This window comes from Hypomesus transpacificus, unplaced genomic scaffold (assembly GCF_021917145.1).
Source record: "Hypomesus transpacificus isolate Combined female unplaced genomic scaffold, fHypTra1 scaffold_383, whole genome shotgun sequence".
NCBI lineage: Eukaryota > Metazoa > Chordata > Actinopteri > Osmeriformes > Osmeridae > Hypomesus > Hypomesus transpacificus.
Genome location: NW_025813904.1, coordinates 22,462 through 42,805, shown reverse-complemented (window position 1 = coordinate 42,805; position 20,344 = coordinate 22,462). Strand labels below are relative to the sequence as shown.

General features: G+C 53.0%; 3 protein-coding genes across 4 annotated transcripts; 1 reads left to right on the top strand and 2 right to left on the bottom strand.

The window, feature by feature from the left end:
• Window positions 1-1,141: 1,141 nt before the first annotated feature.
• mrpl22 (mitochondrial ribosomal protein L22) lies at window positions 1,142-3,828 on the bottom strand. Of its 2 annotated transcripts, XM_047016467.1 has the most exons (7): window positions 3,768-3,828; window positions 3,625-3,667; window positions 3,262-3,397; window positions 2,983-3,048; window positions 2,611-2,688; window positions 2,085-2,154; window positions 1,142-1,414 (listed from the first exon to the last, which is right to left on the bottom strand). In XM_047016467.1, exons 1-7 carry the CDS (start codon window positions 3,793-3,795, stop codon window positions 1,206-1,208), a joined length of 630 nt encoding a protein of 209 aa, XP_046872423.1. In that variant the 5' UTR covers window positions 3,796-3,828; the 3' UTR covers window positions 1,142-1,205. The 2 variants fall into 2 exon arrangements, with proteins under 2 accessions (XP_046872423.1, XP_046872424.1); XM_047016468.1 differs by lacking the exon at window positions 2,983-3,048.
• Window positions 3,829-4,058: 230 nt separating this feature from the next.
• On the top strand, window positions 4,059-15,536 carry gemin5 (gem (nuclear organelle) associated protein 5). Its single transcript, XM_047016470.1, is given in 31 exon segments — window positions 4,059-4,316; window positions 4,449-4,603; window positions 4,765-4,946; window positions 5,149-5,300; window positions 5,399-5,500; window positions 5,609-5,741; window positions 5,973-6,135; window positions 6,657-6,869; window positions 7,065-7,150; window positions 7,267-7,349; window positions 8,058-8,194; window positions 8,563-8,636; window positions 9,314-9,404; window positions 9,406-9,471; window positions 9,473-9,494; window positions 9,926-10,065; window positions 10,189-10,360; window positions 10,576-10,703; window positions 10,705-10,807; window positions 10,895-11,014; window positions 11,409-11,534; window positions 11,759-11,854; window positions 11,985-12,122; window positions 12,194-12,341; window positions 12,500-12,619; window positions 12,803-13,013; window positions 13,210-13,470; window positions 13,776-13,938; window positions 14,168-14,765; window positions 14,917-15,001; window positions 15,219-15,536. Coding segments are annotated over 31 exon segments (4,575 nt in total). The 5' UTR covers window positions 4,059-4,174; the 3' UTR covers window positions 15,384-15,536.
• Window positions 15,537-16,300: 764 nt separating this feature from the next.
• On the bottom strand, window positions 16,301-20,028 carry cnot8 (CCR4-NOT transcription complex, subunit 8). The gene is made up of 7 exons (XM_047016466.1): window positions 19,927-20,028; window positions 18,685-18,880; window positions 18,388-18,581; window positions 17,948-18,109; window positions 17,682-17,826; window positions 17,147-17,257; window positions 16,301-16,956 (listed from the first exon to the last, which is right to left on the bottom strand). The coding sequence occupies exons 2-7, from the start codon at window positions 18,799-18,801 to the stop codon at window positions 16,828-16,830; spliced, it is 858 nt and encodes a 285-aa protein (XP_046872422.1). The 5' UTR covers window positions 18,802-18,880; window positions 19,927-20,028; the 3' UTR covers window positions 16,301-16,827.
• Between the last annotated feature and the right edge of the window lie 316 nt (window positions 20,029-20,344).

The following is a 20,344-nucleotide window of genomic DNA, read 5'->3' as shown; positions in this document are numbered from 1 at the left end:
GCAGAGAGAGGAGGTAACATCTGCTCCTTTTGCAGCTCTGCAGCTATTGTGTTCTGGGAACCAGGGGACGGACTGGGGCTCTAACCTTAAATTGAGGGCACTTGTCTGCTGAAATTGGGGCCAGGAGATGGCATTTTATTCGAAAATACACTCAAAGCCATTGAGAGCCGTGCGGGGCTTTGGTGTGGAGGGAGACAGGCTGATAGGAGGGCTTGGGCTGTAACATTGGGAGCGTGGAAGAAAAGGGCAATTAGAAACAGGAGAGCTCAGACTCTGGTCTCCACTCTCACAGGAGCCTTTACTAGATGTTAGAGAGAGAACGTAAGATTTTCGAGACGGAGAACGGGTTGGATTTGACAAAGATGGAAGTTGAACAAAAACAGAACATTACATGAATTGAACGCTCCACTTGATAACGGAAAACTACAGCCCTAGAAACGAATCATTTGTTTAAGTTGACGTAAGACATCAAGTAAGATTGGGAAGTATCTAGCCTATATACAGACTGGGAGACAACATGTCAGCTGCTTTAGTCTCGCAACCCTGAAGCATTCTAAACTTGATTGTCTGTCATAGCTTTTATGCTTACATACTCGGAGGATGTCTCTGTCGTTAGCTCGAGCACCCTTCTCCGCCCGAAGACGGAAGGCTGGTGTGACAAGCTTACACACGGCAGGGGAACCGTTGTCGTCAACAAACCTCTCAACCTGTCAGGAGGCCTCTGAAGTCGGGAGAACGGGGATTTGGCCGGTGAATGCTGAGCGGTTGGAGGCGTAGAGGAGGTGTGTATTCATCCGTGCAGAAGAATTTTCTGGCAGTGGTTTGTTCCCATGCTCCGAAGCTCCACTAGTCCCTGGCATTGGCCAAACCTCTCATGATAAATATATATTACAGCTCGCCTTCCTACACAAACGTGGCCTGACTGTCTGTCCTTGGAGAAAAGAGTTTACTGAAACGCTCAAAGTCACTGCACTGGAACTGACATATCCTGAAGTCACCTTAGCAACCTGATTAGAACAAGGATGTTCAGAGCAGCTACATGGACGCACAACGTCATAGACACCCAAAAATATCATAAATATTTATAAACTCCTCATCTGCTTGATCTTGAAACATTTAAAGAAACACACCCATCTAAAACTTGAGACGCAGAACACAATTTATTTACAAGCATTAAATCAAACAACGCACACGTTGTCGTAGTACTATAGGCTGTGGATGATGGTTCGGTTCTTCAGCTGTTGGACGTAGTCCTTGGCCAGGTCGAAGCCGGTCTTCTCCTCCACCTTAGGAGGGACTCCCTCCATCAGCTTGACGAAGAAGTGACAGTGAACTTTATCCATGATGCCGAAGCGGCCTCGGCCGTGGTACCGGATACGCTTCAGATATTTCCCTTTCCCGGTGAAGGCGTCCGCTGGAGGAGGAAGAGGAGAGGAGGGAGGAGGAGGAGAGAAGAGGAGAAGGAGGAGAGAGGAGGGAGAAGGAGGAGGAGGAGAGAAGAGGAGGAGGGAGCAGGAGAGGAGAGAGAAGAGAAGGAGAGAGGAGAGAAGAGGAGGAAGGAGAGGGGAGGAGAGAGAAGGAGAAGGAGAGGAGAGGAGAGGAAAGAGGAGGAGGAGAGAAGAGGAGGAGAGAGGAGGGAGAAGGAGAGAAGAGGAAGAGAGGAGGAGGGAGAGAGGAGGGAGAAAGAGAGGAGAGGAGGAGGAGGAGAGAGGAGGAAGGAGAGAGAAGGAGAGAGGGATGGGTCGAATGTCAATCGTAATTCACCCAGACCCAACCATCCCAGACGTGTTCGGCCAATCTCTGTCTGAATCACCCGTTTGCGAGGCAGGCTAGACACGACACAGCGAGGCAGGCTAGACAAGACGCAGCGAGGCAGGCTAGACACGACGCAGCGAGGCAGGCTAGACACGACACAGCGAGGCAGGCTAGACACGACACACCCAGACCCAACCATCCCAGACGTGTTCGGCCAATCTCTGTCTGAAACACCCATTTGCGAGGCAGGCTAGACACGACACAGCGAGGCAGGCTAGACACGACACAGCGAGGCAGGCTAGACAGGACACACAGCGAGCCACACTTACCGACAAACAGGTTGGATTTGTATTCCACGTTGTGATTCCTCACAGCCATCTCCTGTGCCTCCTGCAGGACCTGGGAGAAGATGCTAGAAGGTTAGCACGCCATATCCAGAACACGGGGGCTCAGAACAGGGGCTCAGAACAGGGGAACCCTAACCCTAACCCTCCTGCAAGACCTGGGAGAAGATGCTACATTTACATTTAGTCATTTAGCAGACACTCTTATCCAGAGCGACTTACAGTAAGTACAGGGACATTCCCCCAAGGCAAGTAGGGTAAAGTGCCTTGCCCAAGGACACAACGTCATTTGACTCAGCCGGGAATCGAACTGGCGACCTTCAGATTACTAGCCCGATTCCCTCACCGCTCAGCCACCTGACTCCTTGATAAAAGCCTTCTCTGACCGATGACCTCGTTGTTACGTTACAAACAGACATGGCTGGATGTGCAGTGGGCCTGGAGTGTTCAGGGTCATTCGGACGTTATGAAGTAGGTTCGTTTGAGTGTAAATAGGACTTGTGGGTCAAACCTCTTTCATGATCTTTGCGCCTTTCTTGTCGTTGAACTCCAGCTGTGCGATGGCCTCGTCAATGCTCAGCCCTTTGATCTGTTGGGGAAACAATATGAGAATATGTCTAGACCACCTGTTTATGTAACCCAAGTTTAATTGGTTAAAGTCACTCTGATTAAAGCCCACCCACGGCACTGAGGAGCTAGCTTTGGACTTACAATAAATCCAAATCAATAAAACTGACCTTGTGCAGTCCACAATAACATCTAAATAGATTATCTATCCGAAGTCACAAGGGCCGGTTATGGACAAAACAACAGTCACCCAATTCAGCCACGAATGTACATTCAGTACAAACGTACATTCAGACATTAGGCAGCAATCTCTCACCATTTTAGACAGATACCACATCTTGTCCTTGCTGTACTTAATCTGCCTTCTACAGTGGTGCACCTCCTGAAATGGAGATTACGGTTTGGATTAATTACTTAACGGCCACGGGGTTACAGACTTCGTTTTAAACGCGCTTGACAGTCCTTGCAAATCAGTTAGTTTACTGCCACGATTTCGCAGGAAAAGATCAATCCTATATACATCCCCATATAAAATACGAGATAAAATCACGTTAGCGTGGCTGAGTAACTCTTATCTTCCATCATATTTACTCACAGCCGCGCGTCGAGGTTCATTTGAAAGTTGTGGTGGATACACCGTTAGGTTCTTTCTTTCCCAGTTCTTGCTGGAGTCCAGAGCAGTGCTGGTGTGTATTGTGGATATTTGCAGGGTTCCCCCAAAGGCAAGCAACCTAGAACGATTTAGCGGAGAGGATATGTCATCATATGGATTGCTGATCGATGTAGATGGATGTCAGAGATTACGTCTATGATAAATTGTAGTGCCGCTAACATACACATCTAGCAAGTTTGTACGTTTGATTAATCTTAAATGTTCTTAAGTATTACTAATAGTAAAGACGGGACGATATGCTAGTTAGCTATATTCGCTAGGTAGGTTATAGCTGATGAACCTCACCTTGGCTGGATTTGCCCAACTAAGCCCCTTAGAAATGTGAATCCTGTGAAAAAGAAAAACATAGCAATAAAATCGTACTTTACCAGAAAAACTCTCACAAATGTAATTGATTTGACATGTTATGGAAAAGAAAAGAGACTCACCACCTCCTGTCATGATGGAGGCAGCCATGATTAATGTTTAGCGACACATTTTGCTTTACGGCAAAAGGTAACCCGAAAGAGGTTAATGACAGAAATGCTCTCAACACATTATATAGTTTGAATCTGGAGAATATTGGTATCACCAAATTATTATGCATGAACTCGTAAATTACAGTGATGCACAGAGAACAATTTATCTAAATAAATAGAAATCTCACGGCTATCTAGTACAATTTGTCCCTCATGATTCTCCGTAGAAGTTTTACAACACTATATTCCATTACACGACAGTCGTACTGTTTTGATGGAAGCATGAACGCCGCAGTTAACATGTGCATGTGATAACTCAAGGAAGGATTTCAAAGTTGTATTTTTTTTGCACAGAATAGCTGACAATACTGCTCAACATGCACGAAAGACTTCTTCCAGCCTCTCCCAACTGGTACTGCTCGCGATGCAGTGACACGAATGACAAGGGTATATTAGGTTTTGGAGCCAAGAATACAATTTATTTGGTGGACGTTACAGCATCGTCTTGTGTAGTTGTCGGTAAGTACGTCTTTTAGGTATCTAACTATCAGGCATGTACGCAATGTTTTGACAGACAGTGAACAGTTTTTTTTTCCACGACATCTTTTGTTCATTTCTATATTCGTTGTCCCGTTTTATCGGTACTTTCAGGAGAGTTGGTCGGCCACAGAGAGAGAGTATCCGGCATCTCGTTCTGTCACCACGGGGACCTGAGTCACATTTGTGCCAGCACCTCCGACGATGGCACCGTCAAATTCTGGGACACCGATGAGAAAGTCTTCATTAAGGAACACAAATCCCACCAGGTGAGTAGCGATCCAAACTCACTACTTTCACCCCCCTCACACTACCGTTGCCTGACGACGTGGCGGAGCTCCTTAATAACCCACATCCCACAGTTGGGAGATATCGGTTGAAGCTACGTGTAGCTAGCCGTCATGAACCCCTTTCCGTCCTGCCTCCTTAGAACACCATCACAGCCCTGCACTGGTCACCGGTCGATAAGAACCTCGTGGTGTCTGGCGATGAGAAGGGCATCATGGTGTGTTACTGGTACAACACGGGAGACACCTGCAGCTTCTTCCCTGAACCCAGGAACATCTTCTCCCTCTCCTGTTCTCCCCACACCTGGAACATCGTGGCTGTGGGGTAAGAGATTGTATCCAGGCCTCACTTAGCAAGCAGTTCTGATCCACTGTTTTCTGCTGCGCTGCTACTACGCACTATTTGTACGTCGTTTTGGATAAAGGCACCAGCTAAATGACTAAAATGTCAGTGTAATATACCTAGAAATATTGTTTTCTTTTGATCAGATTTCGTTTTTTCTTTGTGTGTGTGTTTCCGTCGCCAGGTACAAAGACGGGATGATCGTGCTGGTCGACGTCACCAAGAAGGGCGAGGTGGTGCATCGTCTCCGTGGTCATGACGACGAGATCCACGCCCTCTCCTGGGCCCCCACGTCCAATGAGGAGGGGCTACACAGCCGGCCAGATGACATCACAGGTGGGGTCTCCGGGGAAGAGACAGGAACATCCGGGAAGTCATTATAAAACGGATGAGGTTTCTGCTCTGTGATTGGCTAATGAACCTGTCTATCTCAGAATCCACCAATGGAGTGAGTGAGGGTGCAGAGAAGGGCGGATACCTGGCTTCAGGAAGCAAAGACCAGACCGTGAGAATCTGGAGTACGGCAAAGGGCAAAGGTCAGACGTCCTGGGAAACTAGAGTTGTTCGATGCCTCCATCCAACATGTTCTTAATGAGCACTGGAGGGCTCTTCATAGACACTCACCTGCCCCTCCCTCCCCGCAGCTGTGATGACCCTGAAGCTGCCCTTCCTGAAGAGGCGGGGGTCAGGGGTCGACCCCGGGGTGAAGGAGAGACTCTGGCTCACGGTGCACTGGCCCAGGAGCAAGCCCACACAGCTGCTGTCCAGCTGCTTTGGGTGAGAGAGAACACCAGCAAGCATCAACACACACACACACACAAGCCTTCTGAATCAAGACCTCATGATTGTATCATCGACATCGTTAGCATCGTAACTTATCAGCATCAGTCCCATGATTCATTGCCTCGGACACTCAGTAGAGCTGAATAATGTGTTGGCTAACAGTTGCCCTTGTCTGTCCTGATCCCCCCCCCCTCCCCCTGGCTGCCCTCCTGTGTGTGTCCCCAGGGGAGAGCTGGTGCTGTGGGAGCTGACGCGGGCAGGCAAACAGAGGTGGAGCCTGCTGGGCGGGTCGGAGGGGCAGAACCACAGCAGGATCGTGTTCAACATGAGCTCCGTGCTCCTGCCTGACGGCAGAGAGCTTCTGCTCAGCACCTCCATGGACCGAGAGGTGAGGGGGGGTTACACACCCTGCTACAGCCCAACTGCACCTGCACACACACACACACACACCTATCACTGTAGATGCTACACCCACACACTCTCCAGTCACTGTAGCTACTACATCTAGACCCTCTCTCTCTCCCCGCCTCTCTCTCTCTCTCTCTCTCTCTCTCTCTCTCTCTCTCTCCTCTCTCTCTCTCTCTCTCTCTCTCTCTCCCCGCCTCTCCCCCTCTCCCCCTCTCTCTCTCCCCCCCCCCGTCTCTCCCTCTCTCTCTCTCTCTCTCTCTCCCTCCCCGCCTTTCCCCCCTCTCTCTCTCTCCCCCCCCGTCTCTCCCTCTCTCTCTCTCTCTCTCTCTCTCCCCCGCCTCTCCCCTCTCTCTCCCCCCCTCCCCTCTCTCTCTCTTTCTCTCTTTCTCACACACTGTTTCCCCCCCCCCCCCTCTCTCTCTCTCTCTCTCTCTCTCTCTCTCTCTCTCTCTCTCTCTCTCTCTCTCTCTCTCTCTCTCTCTCTCTCTCTCTCCCTCCCAGGTGAAGTGCTGGGACCTGTCGTCCCTGGACTGCTGCTGGACTCTCCCCACCCTGGGGGGGTTCGTGTACTGCCTGGCCTTCTCCCCCGTGGCCACAGGCAGCCTGGGGCTGGGCGTGGGGGACAGCATGGTCCGGGTCTGGGGCACGCTGGGCCTCCAAAACCGCTACGACACCAAAACCTTCTGGCAGGGCATCAAGTCCAAAGTGACGGCGGTGAGAGATGGAGCGATGGGGTGGGTGTGTGGGAGGGGGTGTGTGTAGGTGTGTGTGTGTGTAGGTGTGTTGGGGAGGGGGTAGCCCGTAGATTCGTCAGAAAAGCTGCTGGTTTTAATCCTGAATACATAAATATCATCCTGTTCAAAGTGATGACTCTTGCCCCTTTCCGACCCCGTGTCTGAAACGCTGCAGTTGTCATGGCATCCAGCCAGAGAAGGCTCCTTGGCCTTCGGGACAGACGATGGCAAAGTTGGCATCTACGACGCTTTCTCTAACAAGTAAGGCCCGGTCCACTCAGGGTCCTTTTCTGTGGACTAACAGTGCTGTCATTTGATCTCTTAACATTCCATGATATGTCAATCAAATATCCGGGTGTGTTTGATTTGTGTCTCAGGCCGCCCCAGATCTCCAGCAGCTACCACAGGAAGACCGTGTACACCCTCGCCTGGGGGCCCCCAGTGCCCCCAATGTCCTTTGGTACGTCCCTCGCTAACCCCCCAGTAACCGTGTTTTAGAACGAGCGCACAGCTGTGTGTGTTTACCTCCCACCCGCCCCCTCTCCGCCCCGCCCCTCTCCGCCCCGCCCCTCTCCGCCCCGCCCCCTCTCCGCCCCGCCCCTCTCCCTACAGTCGGCCTGTTTCAAGCACCGTTTTCTGACCCAGCAAATCCAGGAGAGTGTTGCCAGAGGCCCCGAGTCAGCAGAACTCAGGTCTCCGGACGCTGCTCTAATCTCCTCTCTCGTAATTGAATGAGCGGAGAAAACGCTTACCTCCTCTCCCCGGGCCGTCGCCGCGGAAACCAAGGCTCCGGAAAGTTCATTTGAGCAGCTGTCGGGCGCTGACGTTTTGATGAGGGCGTCAGTCATCTGACTTTGTGGCACCGTCGATGTGATTGTTTGCGTGTGTCATTTGAGTGTGTGTGTGTGTAGGCTGTGCTGAGGGTTGTAAAACAACTAACACCTGGTTGTTTCGTAATGTCAGTAATGCGCCCACCCCAAAGACCTCATTAAGAGGGGATCATTACAAAGCAGTTTATTTTCATCATAATACAACAAATAATTGGAATTCATTTTTGTGGAAGAGTGGAGGAAGCACTTTGACACCAAACTGTGTGTGTACGTGTGTTTCCTGGGTTGATGTGTGTGTTGAACAGGTACGTAACGCCCTGTGTGTGTGTGTGCTCCAGGTGGGCCAGGGGAGTGTGCGGTCCACAGCCTGTACAGCTGTGCAGGGGAGGGGGTCATCCTGCAGCACGACCCCCGCAGACTGGCCTCTGAAGCCTCCGACATAGACACTCTCATCAGAGACACTAACAACATCAAGGTGATACACACACACACACACTGACACACAATCACACACTGACACAGACCCTCTCTCACTCTCTCTCTGCTGTCACGCACCTGCTCACACACACGGCCACCCACCCCCACACACACATACACCACACACACACACCACACACACTTGTCCTTAAAGATGTCCATCATGATCCAGTTCACGGCGAGCAAAAGCTACTTTAACTCGGGTCGTGCACACTCACAGGCTGATGCACACACACATCCACACACGCACGTACGCACACGCACTCGAGGCACCGTCTTTGACCTCAGCGTGCGGCAGGACAACTTTAGAATGTTAATGCTGCCGTTTTAAATAAAGTTCTGGAAAGGTGCCGTCTGTTCCCGCAGCACAAGCTGTCGCCGCACACCGACCTCAGCTGGAAACCGGACGGCAGGGTCGTCGCCATCGGCAACGAGGACGGGTGAGTGATGGAGGCTGTCGGGGGAAACCAGGACACCTGTCAATCAACCTGTCACATCGCATGACTGATGACGTTTGGAAATGGGAGAAAGCAGTTGGCTCTGCTGTTCCAGATCTGCAGTGAAGACAGGAGGGGAAAAAACGCCACTGCGCTAAATAAACCCAGATTTATATTTTTTCATTTCGCTAAAAATATTTTTGAAAAGGACAACTTGGTTTTCGGTTGGTGACAGATGGTCCAACTTGAGAGTTAAATCTTGTTTCTAGAGCCTCACACTAAAGTGCTGACTCAGACAATCCACCTGCTCCTCTCCCCCCTGCTCCTCCCCCCTGCTCCTCTCCCCTGCTCCTCCCCCCTGCTCCTCTCCCCTGCTCCTCCCCCCTGCTCCTCTCCCTTGCTCCTCTCCCCTGCTCCCCCCCCCCCCCTGCTCCTCCCCCCTGCTCCCCCCCCTGCTCCTCTCCCCTGCTCCTCCCCCCTGCTCCTCCCCCATGCTCCTCCCCCTGCTCCTCTCCCTTGCTCCTCTCCCCTGCTCCCCCCCCCCCCTGCTCCCCTCCCCCTGCTCCTCCCCCCTGCTCCTCCCCCCTCCTCCCCCCTGCATCACCCCTTCCTCCCCCCTGCTCCTCCCCCCTGCTCCTCCCCCATGCTCCTCCCCCTGCTCCCCCCTGCTCCTCCCCCAGGTCCATCGAGGTGTACCAAGCCCCCAGTCTGAAGCTGCTCTGCAGCATCCAGCAGCACCACAAGATCATCAACGTGCTGCGCTGGCACCACCCAGCACGGAGCCCCCGAGCTGCAGCACCTGCTGGCCTCCGGCTCCAGCAATGCCGTGGTCTACGTCCCACGACCTGAGCGCTGTCATAGGTCAGTTACTGTCTCTCCCTGCAACCTCATTGGTCCATCACTCTACACCTGCAACCTCATTGGTCAGTTACTCTACACCTACAACCACATTGGTCGTATTAAAGGATTGCCACTGTTTCCTAAGTCACCTGGAAGAGGAGAGAATCTAATATGAATAAGAATCAAATATATTTATTATTATTTCTATATATATATTTTATTTGTATTTAATAATTTACATTTTAAATTGTTAATTTTTTTGTTGATTGTTAGTTCCGAGGATCAGTTGGACTACTGTACTTTTATACTTAGATTGAAGATCCGTATATGTCTATATATTTTTATTGCTTGCACCTTCCGGCCACAGTAAATTCCGTGTGTGTGTGTGTAAACCTACATGGCGTATCAAACCAGATTCTGACTCTGACTGACTCTGATGTGTGTTTCCCCAGAGAGCCCTCCTGATTCGCCGGCGGTGATGACTGAGGCGTACCGGAGCCTGTCGGGTCACACGGCCAAGATCACCAGCCTAGCCTGGAGCCCTCACCACGACGCCCGGCTGGTCACCGTGAGCTACGACAGCACCGCCCAGGTCAGGGTCGCACGCCCACCCACACATCCCCCCATGACGTCACGGATGATGTCACTCCTTTGCCTGTGCGGCTGTATGCATGCATCAGTGTATGTTTGTAAATGTGTGTGTGTGTTCCCCTAGGTGTGGGATGTGCTGAAGGAGGAGGGGTTGTGTAACTACCGGGGTCACCGCGGCAGGCTGCTGTGCGTCCAGTGGTCCCCCGTGGAGCCCGACTTGGTGTGGACCGGAGGCGACGACTTCACCGTCCAGGAGTGGAACGTCTCCAAGCAGGAGCACGCCAGGCCCCCTAAAGGTGAGGAACCCCCCCACCCACCCGCTGTCCCCACACCTGGACGACACGGCCCGGTTAGCAAGGCCACTGGCTGCTTCCAAAAACAACCACGGAAGAAGAGGAGAAATATCCGAGTTTGTATTTGAGCACACGGGAGGGGTTTGGAGGTGGAGGAACCTTCTAGAAGAAGGGGTGTCAGGTAGCTGTGTTTTATTAAATGTCCGACCTCCCCGTAGGGAAGAAGACCCTGGAGCTGAGAGAGAAGTCCAAGTCCAAAGCCAAGAAGAAGAAGAAGGGGACTGGGAGAGGTGTGGCGAGGGCCGAGGAGACCCCGCCCCCCTCTCTCAGGGGGGAGGGGGATAAGGGAGGGGGGGGGGGCGGCTGCAGCCGGAGAGGGCCCGTCCGAGGATGATGAGGAGGAGGAGGAGGGGAGCGAGGCCGCCAGCACAAGAGGCTCTTCATTCACAGGTACAGTGTGTTGTGTTATTCCTCCCAGACAGGATTCTCCAGGACTTCTGTCTCGTTGAAACGTTTTGATGTTTTTGGGGGTCTCAGCTCGTCCCCCCAGCCTCCCGGTGGAGAGACCCACTGTAGAGAGACCCGCGGTGGAGAAGCAGCCCAGTGGAGGGAAGACCTTCGCCTCCATAAAGAGAGACCTGAAGAAGGAGAAAGCGGGTAAGGATGGTCTCTCTGAAGAACATGACCCGGAACCTTTACTGTGTTGTAGTTTGGTTTCATTGTGGCCTTAATCCTCTCTCTTCCTCCCCCCGTAACCTTCACCCTCCCTCCTCCATCTCTCCCTCCTCCTCTCTCCCTCCTTCTCCTCTCTGCCTCTTCCTCTCTCCCTCCTCCTCCTCTGCCTCCTCCTCTCTCCCTCCTCCTTCTCTCTCCCTCCTCCTCCTCCTCTCTCCCTCCTCCTCCTCTCTCTCCCTCCTCCTCTCTCTCCCTCCTCCTCTCTCCCTCCTCCTCCTCTCTCCCTCCTCCTCCTCCGCCTCTCTCCCTCCTCCTCCTCCTCCATCTCTCCCTCCTCCTCTCTCACTCCTCCTCCTCTCTCCCTCCTCCTCCCCAGAGCCCTCCTCCTCTCTGAAGAAGCGGAAGCCTCGCTCCATGCTGCCTCTCAGCACCTCCATGGACCACCGGCCCAGAGAAGACCTCCAGCAGGACATCCTCACGCTGGCCACCGCCAGGCACCAGGGTGGGGCTCCTCCGCCCTGCCGCACCTGCCTACACCCATCTGTCCACCCCTCCATCCATCTATCCAATATTCCATTCATCCCTCCATCCATTAACAAATCTATTCATCCATTCATCCATTCATTCACTTATCCAGCTCACCATCCATTCAGGGTCTTTTCCATAGTTCTACCTTTCGCCCATCTATCCATCATCATGTGTAATCTCTGGGTCTCCTCCCGCTAGGCCCCCCAGCCCACTGTGTTCCTGGCCAGGGAGAACACATCCAGCTGGGGCTGTTTGCCAACAGACAGGCCCTGTCCAGGATGTTCCAGGAGGAGGGTGAGGACTCGGACTGACACCCACCTAGCTTCACCTCCATCAGCCCTGGTCCTCTCCTGTTGGAGATGTTTCACACTGATAGTGTTCCTCTTCAGCTGACGGATCTAAGTCTCGTGTGTGTGTGTTCCAGAGGAGGGCCATGTGGAGGCGGGTCACTACGACTGTATGGTCTACCTCAGGCTGTGGTCTGGTGACATCACCGGCGCCCTGCAGGTCGCCACGGAGAAGGGCGAACTCAACGACCACCTGCTCTCTGTGGCCCCCATGGGTAAGACGGGGCCTGGCCTAGTTTTTGGGTTAACCCTGACCCTGTGTGTGACCTGTGACCTCTGACCCCAGCGGGGTACCAGGTGTGGTCTCGGACGGTGGAGGCCTACGTCAAGCAGCTGTGTCAGCAGGAGTCCTACCAGAAGGCTGCCTCTCACCTGCTCTCCATCCACAAGGTCTACCAGGCCATCGAGCTGCTTCGAGACCACCAGCTGTACAGGTCTGTGTCCCCCACACACACACACACACACTCACCACAAGCTCACACATGCACTGTAAGGCTTTAAGAACTGTGTGTCTTGTAAATACATGGAGCTAATGGTTGAATGTAACCTCTCTCATGCGTTTGTGTGTGTGTGTGTGTGTGTGTTCCTCCAGGGAGGCCATAGCCCTGGCCAAGGCCAGGCTGCAGGAGGACGACCCGGTCCTCAAGGCCCTGTACACCTTCTGGGCCGGTCAGCTGGAGAAGGACGGACACCTGGCCACGGCAGCCAAATGGTACACACACACTCACTCTGTCTCTCTTTCTGTCCCTCTCCTTTCTTTCTCTCTTTCCTCCCCAGCTTCTCTGGAGACCACCTCTATCTAAAGACTGGAGATCACGGATGTCACACACACAGAAGAGTGTCTGGGCGCTAACTGGGTGTGTGTGTGTGCCCCTCTGCCCTATGTACCACCCAGTTATCTGGCGGCAGGCTCCGCCTTCGACGCCGCCAAGGTCATTGCCAAGAAGAACGACGTGGGCTCTCTGAAGACGGCCGCCGGCCTGGCGGGGGTGGCGGGCGAGGTGGAGCTGTCACGCTCCCTCGCGCTGCGCTGTGCCAAGGACCTGGCGCACGCACACGACTGGCCCGGAGCTCAGCAGGTCCTCGCTACACACCACAGCCTGCTGGTCAGTCCCGACCCCTGACCTCAGATGACCTCACCCCTGACCTCCACACACCTCACCCCTGACCTCTGCATACCCCTCTTGTCTCCATCACTCCCTCAACCTTCCTCTTTTTCTGTCGTCTCCCTCCCTCTCTCTCTCTCTCCTCTCTCTCTCTCTCTCTCTCTCTCTCTCTCTCTCTCTCTCTCTCTGTGTCTAGGCCCACCGCCTCCACTTCTGCACCACTGAGATGCTGAGCGCGTGCCTGTCGGGTGTCGACGGTGTCCCCCAGGCCTCCCTCCCCTCTCACCCCTGGGCCTCCCCCGTTCTGGGGGAGGCCGGCTTCCTGGGGGGGGTGAGGGAGGTCTGGGGGAGGGAGTTTGGAGTGGGAGAGGGAGACCAGGAGAAGCTGCAGGGCCTACGGCAGGTGCTGAGAGCTGTAGAGAGCCCACAGCCCAGTCCCAACATCCCCCTGAAGCAGGTAGGACTGGGGGGCTGGACTGGGGGGCTGGACTGGGGGGCTGGACTGGACTGGGGGGCTGGACTGGACTGGGGGGCTGGACTGGACTGGGGGGCTGGACTGGACTGGGGGGCTGGACAGGACTGGGGGGCTGGACTGGACTGGGGGGACTGGACTGGACTGGGGGGGGGGGGGGCTGACTAGACTGGGGGGGCTGGATGGAGAGGGATGGTTCACATTCATGTTGTTGGAAGTGTGTACACTGTATAAACAGGGATTACTCTCTCTCTCTCTCTCTCTCTCTCTCTCTCTCTCTCTCCCTCCAGCTCCTTAATCACCTGTCACTGGACCTGACTCTCGCGGCCCTCAGCTGGTTGCTAGGCGACCAGGGGGCGGCCCTGGAGGGGATGTGGCGGGGCGTGGCCAGGGCCAGGGAGGCGGGGCTGTTCTCCCTGGTGGCGGAGACCTGCTCGCTGCTCTTCCCTCGAGGTGAGACGCTGCAGTCTCTCTCTCTCTCTCTCTCTCTGCCTCTCTCTGTCTCTCTCTCTCTCCCTCTCTGTCTCTCTCTCTCTCTGAGTCTCTCTCTCTCTCTCTCTCTCTCTGTCTGTCTCTCTCCCTCTGTCTGTTTGTCTCGCTCTCTCTGTCTGTTTCTCTCTGTCTCCCCTCCGTCACACCCTCATCTCTTCAGGCTCTCACAGGGCTCTCTGTCCCCCCCCAGGTGTGAGCTCAGTCCGGGTCTTCTCCTCGTCCCTGGAGCCGGGCCAGGAGCCGGGCTGGCTCTCCAGCAGGAGCCTGGAGGCCTTCGTCAGCTACTACTGGCTGTACGGCCTGTGGTGGTCCCTGATCGGCGAGAGGAGGGCCGGGGGAGAGAGCCAGGGAACCGACGGGCCTCGCTCCCTCGCCGAGACACGGAACGGCTCGGCGACACCGGAGAGGCAGAACGGAGAGGAAGAGGAGAAGGTGGAGGTGCTGGCGGTCAAGCAGAATGGCTTGGCCGAGCCTGAAGTGTGCGAGAGCTCCACGCCCGGGGCGTGCGTGCCCTCCCAGCGGCCCCAGCAGCAGGAGGAGGCGGAGGGGAGGTGCAGGGCGGCCTGCGGCCTCCTCCTCTCGGAGCCCCACGCCATGCACCAGGCCTCCCAGAGAGCCATCGCAGAGATCCAGCTTCGACTGGCCTCCATGGTGCACCAGCACAGCCGTGCCCAGGAAACGGAGCCCCCTGCTGGGGAAGGCCAGGCCTCCCCTCCCTCCTCCTCCACCACCACCACCCAGGAAGCCACACACCCAGACAGCCAGGAGTCCACAGCTGCTACTCTGTGGTAGGTCATGTTTCACTGCTAGGTTCATCAAAGTATCTGTCAGTCAAAACATCTACGTAGTTAGACCTACATAGAGGCTGGGTCCGACACATTTAAATGGATGGTAGTGATGTCATGATGAGGTCACCACGTCTGATCTTCCTGTTTCCAGCGCTGGTGGCGACACCCTGCCCTCCCTGGTCGCCATGGTTTCCCAGCATCACAAAGAGGTGGAGGGGCTGCCAGATGACGTGAAGGTGACGAAAGCATGAATGACAGAGTGGATGAGCGAACGAATGAATGATGGAGTGAAGGAAATTATATATGTCAGATAACGTACCGTGTGCCTTGCTGACGCAAGCACACCCAATTAAGGAATGAAAAATCTAGCTGACCCCCTCCCCCCAAAAGGCAGTTTCCTCCTGACACTATTCGCTTTATTTTGCTCCCCCCCCCCCCCCCCCCCGTGTCCAGAAGAGCGAGCTCCCAGACATCATGGAGTGCTGCCTGGTCATCCTCTACCTCAGTCAGAGCTGCACTCTAGTCGGGGCGGCCAATCAGACGCTGGCTCGCGACCTGCTCACCAGACACGGCACGACCTCCGACCTCCGCAAGGCCGCCCAGCACTTCCTGTCCTAACTGTCACTACGGAACGAGCCATCGCTATTTTCCTCGATTCCAGCTCTTGATCGTGTGAACTGACTTGTTTTGTCGTCGTTTCTAAGTGTATCGTGAGAGCACTTGGCCGGTTTATACTGTATGGTTGTATGAATAAAACCTTATATTGTTTTCTCTAAGAATGTGTCATTACGGTCAACATTATTTCATGTTGCTATGGAGTCTTAATTTAGCCGAAAGTGTAAATACAACAAGACAATATGGAAGTTTTTCACTCCAACACTAATGTAAGCCAGTGGATTCTCCAGCTGGTACTGGGGCTGTTATCAAGCTCTGTGGAAGCTTGGTAACGACCCTTCATTAGTTTCAGGTGTGCTGGAGCAGGGAAACCTCCTAAACATACTGGACAGCAGAAGTAAAAGACCAGGATTGAACGCTAATACTATATAGGATGTTCTAGTTACTAAAAAATACACATGCAGCATACAATATGGAGAACTGCTGAGCGTGTAAAAAAAAAACACAAATAACAGCAGAGTGCCTGACACAAGACATGTATCACTTTCACATTGAAAATAGAAAATGTTTTAATATACAACTGTTTCAAACAATGTATGATGTAAAAACAATATCAACCACGAACATCTGTTCCAACTCGGCAGGAGAACAAAAAAAAAAGTTAAATCAAGAGAAACAAGAATCCTGTAACAGAACTGCAGTCGCCCGTTCCACATTCACACCTCACCCAGCTAAAACTCCTTCTTCTGAGTAATAACGCTAAAAACATGTTGTCTTCATGGAAATTTTACATTTTAATTTACATACCTTCCCAGCATCATTTAAAATTGTACAATCTCAGGTACAAGCATGTCTCTCACAGTAACCTGGGAGGGGGGGGGGGGGGGGGGGGGGGGGGTGGTGGTGATGATGGTGGGGGGGGGGGGGGGGGTACAGGACTACTGACTGAAGTTGTGGTTGTTGTTAAGCAGGAATTCCAGTGAGAACGGCCACAGGGCAGTTCCAAATGCTACACTTCTCATTGTCGCAGCACAATACACAAGAGCTGGTCCCATGCTTTAAAAAAAAGAAGGGTATTATAACTGCGATGCTTTTAAAACAAAGATAAAAGGTTTTTTCCTGAAGGTGGTTCTTTCTCAATGGGTGATGGTGGTGGTGGGGGGGGGGGGGGTGTGATGGTGGGGGGGGTAATGTCCTGGTGGGGATCGGGGAGAAAGGGGTTCTGAACCAGGACAGAATGGTTCAGCTGGAGAGTCAGTGTGTTGTGGATGGGTCTGAAACCAGTGTCCACCTGCTGAGCTGGTGGATTGGACTCCCCCGGGGAGGGTGGGCGCAGGGGTGAGAAACGCCTGCTGGGTGGGTTAAAACAGGAGAGGAAGCCACAGGCCTCGCTAGCTAGCGTCCTGACGGGCTGACTGGCTGGCTGACTGGGCAGGTCGTCTGTCGGTCAGTGCTTGTTGTTGGTTTCCTCCTGGGCGGAGCTCGATATGCCGTTCTGGTTTTGGGTGGAGCCCGAGCCCAGGCCGTACAATCGCCCACAATACTTTGCGTCGTCGATGTTGTCTTCAAAGAAAAGCTGAGAGAGAGAATCTGGTCAGAAAAGGTTTGACATTACAGGAACTACGCTATTAAAAACGTTTAATCAGTGGCAAGGGGCAGTATGGTTACAAAAGAAAATGGACATGCACTGACAAAGCATCCAGCTCTGAAGCCCCAGGCCTTGTGTGGGGCCTGAGGGCCTAGGGGCCTGAGGGCCTGGTTCCTACCTCCTTCATCCTGAAGAAGGCCATCCCAGTGAGCAGAGAGTCTGACCCAGCCTGATGCTGTCTGCCAATCCTCTTCAGCTCCAGCTGGTCAGCCACCTCCTGGAGCCCCCCCTGCAGACACACAGACAGACAGAGAGAAAGAGAGAGAGAGACAGAGAGGGAGAGACAGAGAGGGAGAGACAGAGGGAGAGAGAGAGACAGAGAGAGAGAGACAGAGAGAGACAGACAGACAGAGAGACAGAGAGAGAGACAGAAAGAGAGACAGAGAGGGAGAGACAGAGAGAGACAGACAGACAGAGAGGGAGAGAGAGAGAGAGACAGAAAGAGAGACAGAGAGGGAGAGCGAGACACAGAGACACACACACACAGGGTTCATGTTTAGTCACAAGGACTTTCTCAGTCATCATCTTTGCTTGACATTTCTACAGTCATGGTCATTCCTCTCCTGATCACCTTTCGGTTATAATTCCTCAAAAACCTTTACCCGGCGACATCCAGACAGCCGCCCAGCCAATCGGCACGGGTCGAGTTTTACCTTGAGGTTCTTGCAGCTCTTCATCAGATACTTGACGTCGTAGATGGCCGGGAAGAAGAGGTTGAGGATCTGGAAGAACTCGTGTTCCTCCTCCGGGAGCCGCGTGTCCGTCAGGAGCTTCACCAGGTAGCCAAAGTCATACCCACTGGGGAGACAAACACCCTGTGTTTCAGTATGTTGTTGGGTTCCAAGGGGGGGGGTTCCATCTTGGGTTCCCAAGATGGTTTTCAGCCTGTGTGACGCACGCCCGGTCCCCGAGGACGTACCTGTGAAAGGAGAGCCACTTGACGTTCTCGCACAGCACCAGCCCCGACGTCATGAGCAGCTCTGCAAAGTACAGCGTGTCAATGCCCTCCTCCTCGTGCTTCTTGAACTGGAGGCCCGAGTTCTGCAGCAGGTCTATGGAGTCCTGGGAGTACATGTCTTCTCTGGGGGGGAGAGAGAGACAGAGAGAGAGGCGGGAGGGAGAGAGAGACAGAGAGAGAGGCGGGAGGGAGAGAGAGACAGAGAGAGAGGCAGGAGGGAGAGAGAAAGACAGAAAGAGACAGAGAGGCAGGAGGGGTAGAGGGAGAGAGAGACAGAGACAGAGAGAGGCAGGAGGGTCAGCAGCTGTTCGGCCCTCCACGTTTTTTTCCCCAAACGGAGGGACCTCGTCGCCATTTTGTGGTGCTCACGCATCACACAGAGCAGTGTGTGTGTTCCTTACGTGAGGTTGAATTTGAAGTTGAACTGCCACGTGGTGGTTCCTGGAGGGTAGTCTCCGTCCTCGTTCATGAAGGACAGGCCCAGCTGGATGATCTTCAGCAGGTCCACGTTGCAGCGCAGCAGCTGGTACTGGTAGTCCACCGTGCTGCGGAACTCCCCGATGGGCCGGACCACCACGCCTGGGAACTCTGTGTCCTGGAGGATCGAACCAAGAGAACATGCGGGGGGGGGGGGTTAGAAGATGCGCCAAATCCTGAAGTCAGTGAGAGAGAAGGGGGGGAGGGGGGTGAAACGTTACCATGGCGATGTAGCTGAAGGTCTGAACGATCTGTCGGATCTTCCTCATCTCCTCCTCTACGTTACTCGCCCAGACCTCGCAGATAATCTGACTCGTATCTGCAAGTGCAGCAGGCATTCTCGCAGGCTGAGGAGAGGACTGAAAACCCCAACAATTCTGCAGCACTAAGCGGGGCAGCCAGGCGAAGAAAACGACTCTGTTGAAGGAATACAGTTGTGATTTTAACATTTTTTAAAGTTAGTATGCTGGGTGGTGCGCGCATGCAACAAACTTTAGAACATATTTACGGTCCAGCCTGTGCTTACAGTCCTCCCAGTTTGTTGCTGCCTGACAGACTGAGACGAAAAGACTGTACTGTTTATTTGTATTTAGTCCTTATGAGTTTGCAAGCAATTGTCCTGTAACTGTTCCAGTTTCTCATCCTCCAAGTGGAGATGAAGCGGACGACCGTTTCTACTGAGTCGTATAAATGCGACTTTTGTAGGGGCGGGTCGCCGCTGCAAAATGTAGCAGAAACACTGCCTCTCGGATTTATAAACTGCATGACAGGAAAGATAGAACGGCTGGCTTTAAATGACAAAGCTTCCAGGCTTCGACCCCAAAAAACTACCTCATTCATTTTTGAAGAAACGTAGGCGGCCAAATCAAAACCCAGTTTGCAGGAGCAGCGACGCCAGACTTGCGCCAGCTATAGCAGTGATACTATGGGTAGCCTCTTGAATCAGGCTGACATCTCCAGCAGTGTTTCTTTCATAGCTAATTGACACATGTCGTATTTTACACGATTACCGTAAGAAATTCTTACTTGGCTGGTTGGCAAACGTTGGGGGGAAACAATGCACAAGTTATCTGGCCAGCGTCGCAGCAAACTGGCTTGCGTTTCTTTCTGTAGCAGGCTAGCCAACTACCGAGATACCTTGCTGTTTCGGCTATCTTGATAGAAAGCTGGTCAGATAAACGCAAAGGGTAACTTTAGCTTCCTCATATATCCAACCGTAACTAGCTAAGCTAGTAACACTAGCAACCTGCATGTCGTATGTTTTGCCTTTTGGTAGGGTAGCTTGACAACAAGCTAGCTTGATAGGAAGCTAGCAACAGCTAAACAGTTAGCTAGCTGCGTATTAATGGCTAACGTTAGTAAGAGGGATAACTTGGACTGCTTTGTAGACCTCGCTTGATTAAAACGTATTTTAAATAGGACAGTACAATCATTTAAACCACTGCAATCTCTTAAAACAATACCTGACACGTCGCGGTGTAGATTATTCTGTCGGGGCCGCTGTTAGACCTTGGTGTTCCTTGTGCATCGGAAGTCATAGAAATACATATGCGCAGGCGCGGAGTCCAGCAATCCCCATGCGTGGTTTCGGACAAGGCTTCGCGCCTGAGTGGTACCCACGTTTCACCTACCTTGCTCAAAACTCTTCAAAACTAAATGTTTTTATTTCAACTGCTTAATTTTCCTTAATTTCTGTGACTTATTACACACCGGTATGTTTCCAATTCATGTGTGAATCCTCCAGCCACTTGATGATTTATTACTGATACTCAACCAATGAGTGCCATTGTGAACATGGCGATAAAATATTATTTTCGACGTGACTGACTGGTATAGAACTATGTATCAGCCCCTTTGACCTTAGTGTGTCACAGTAATCAG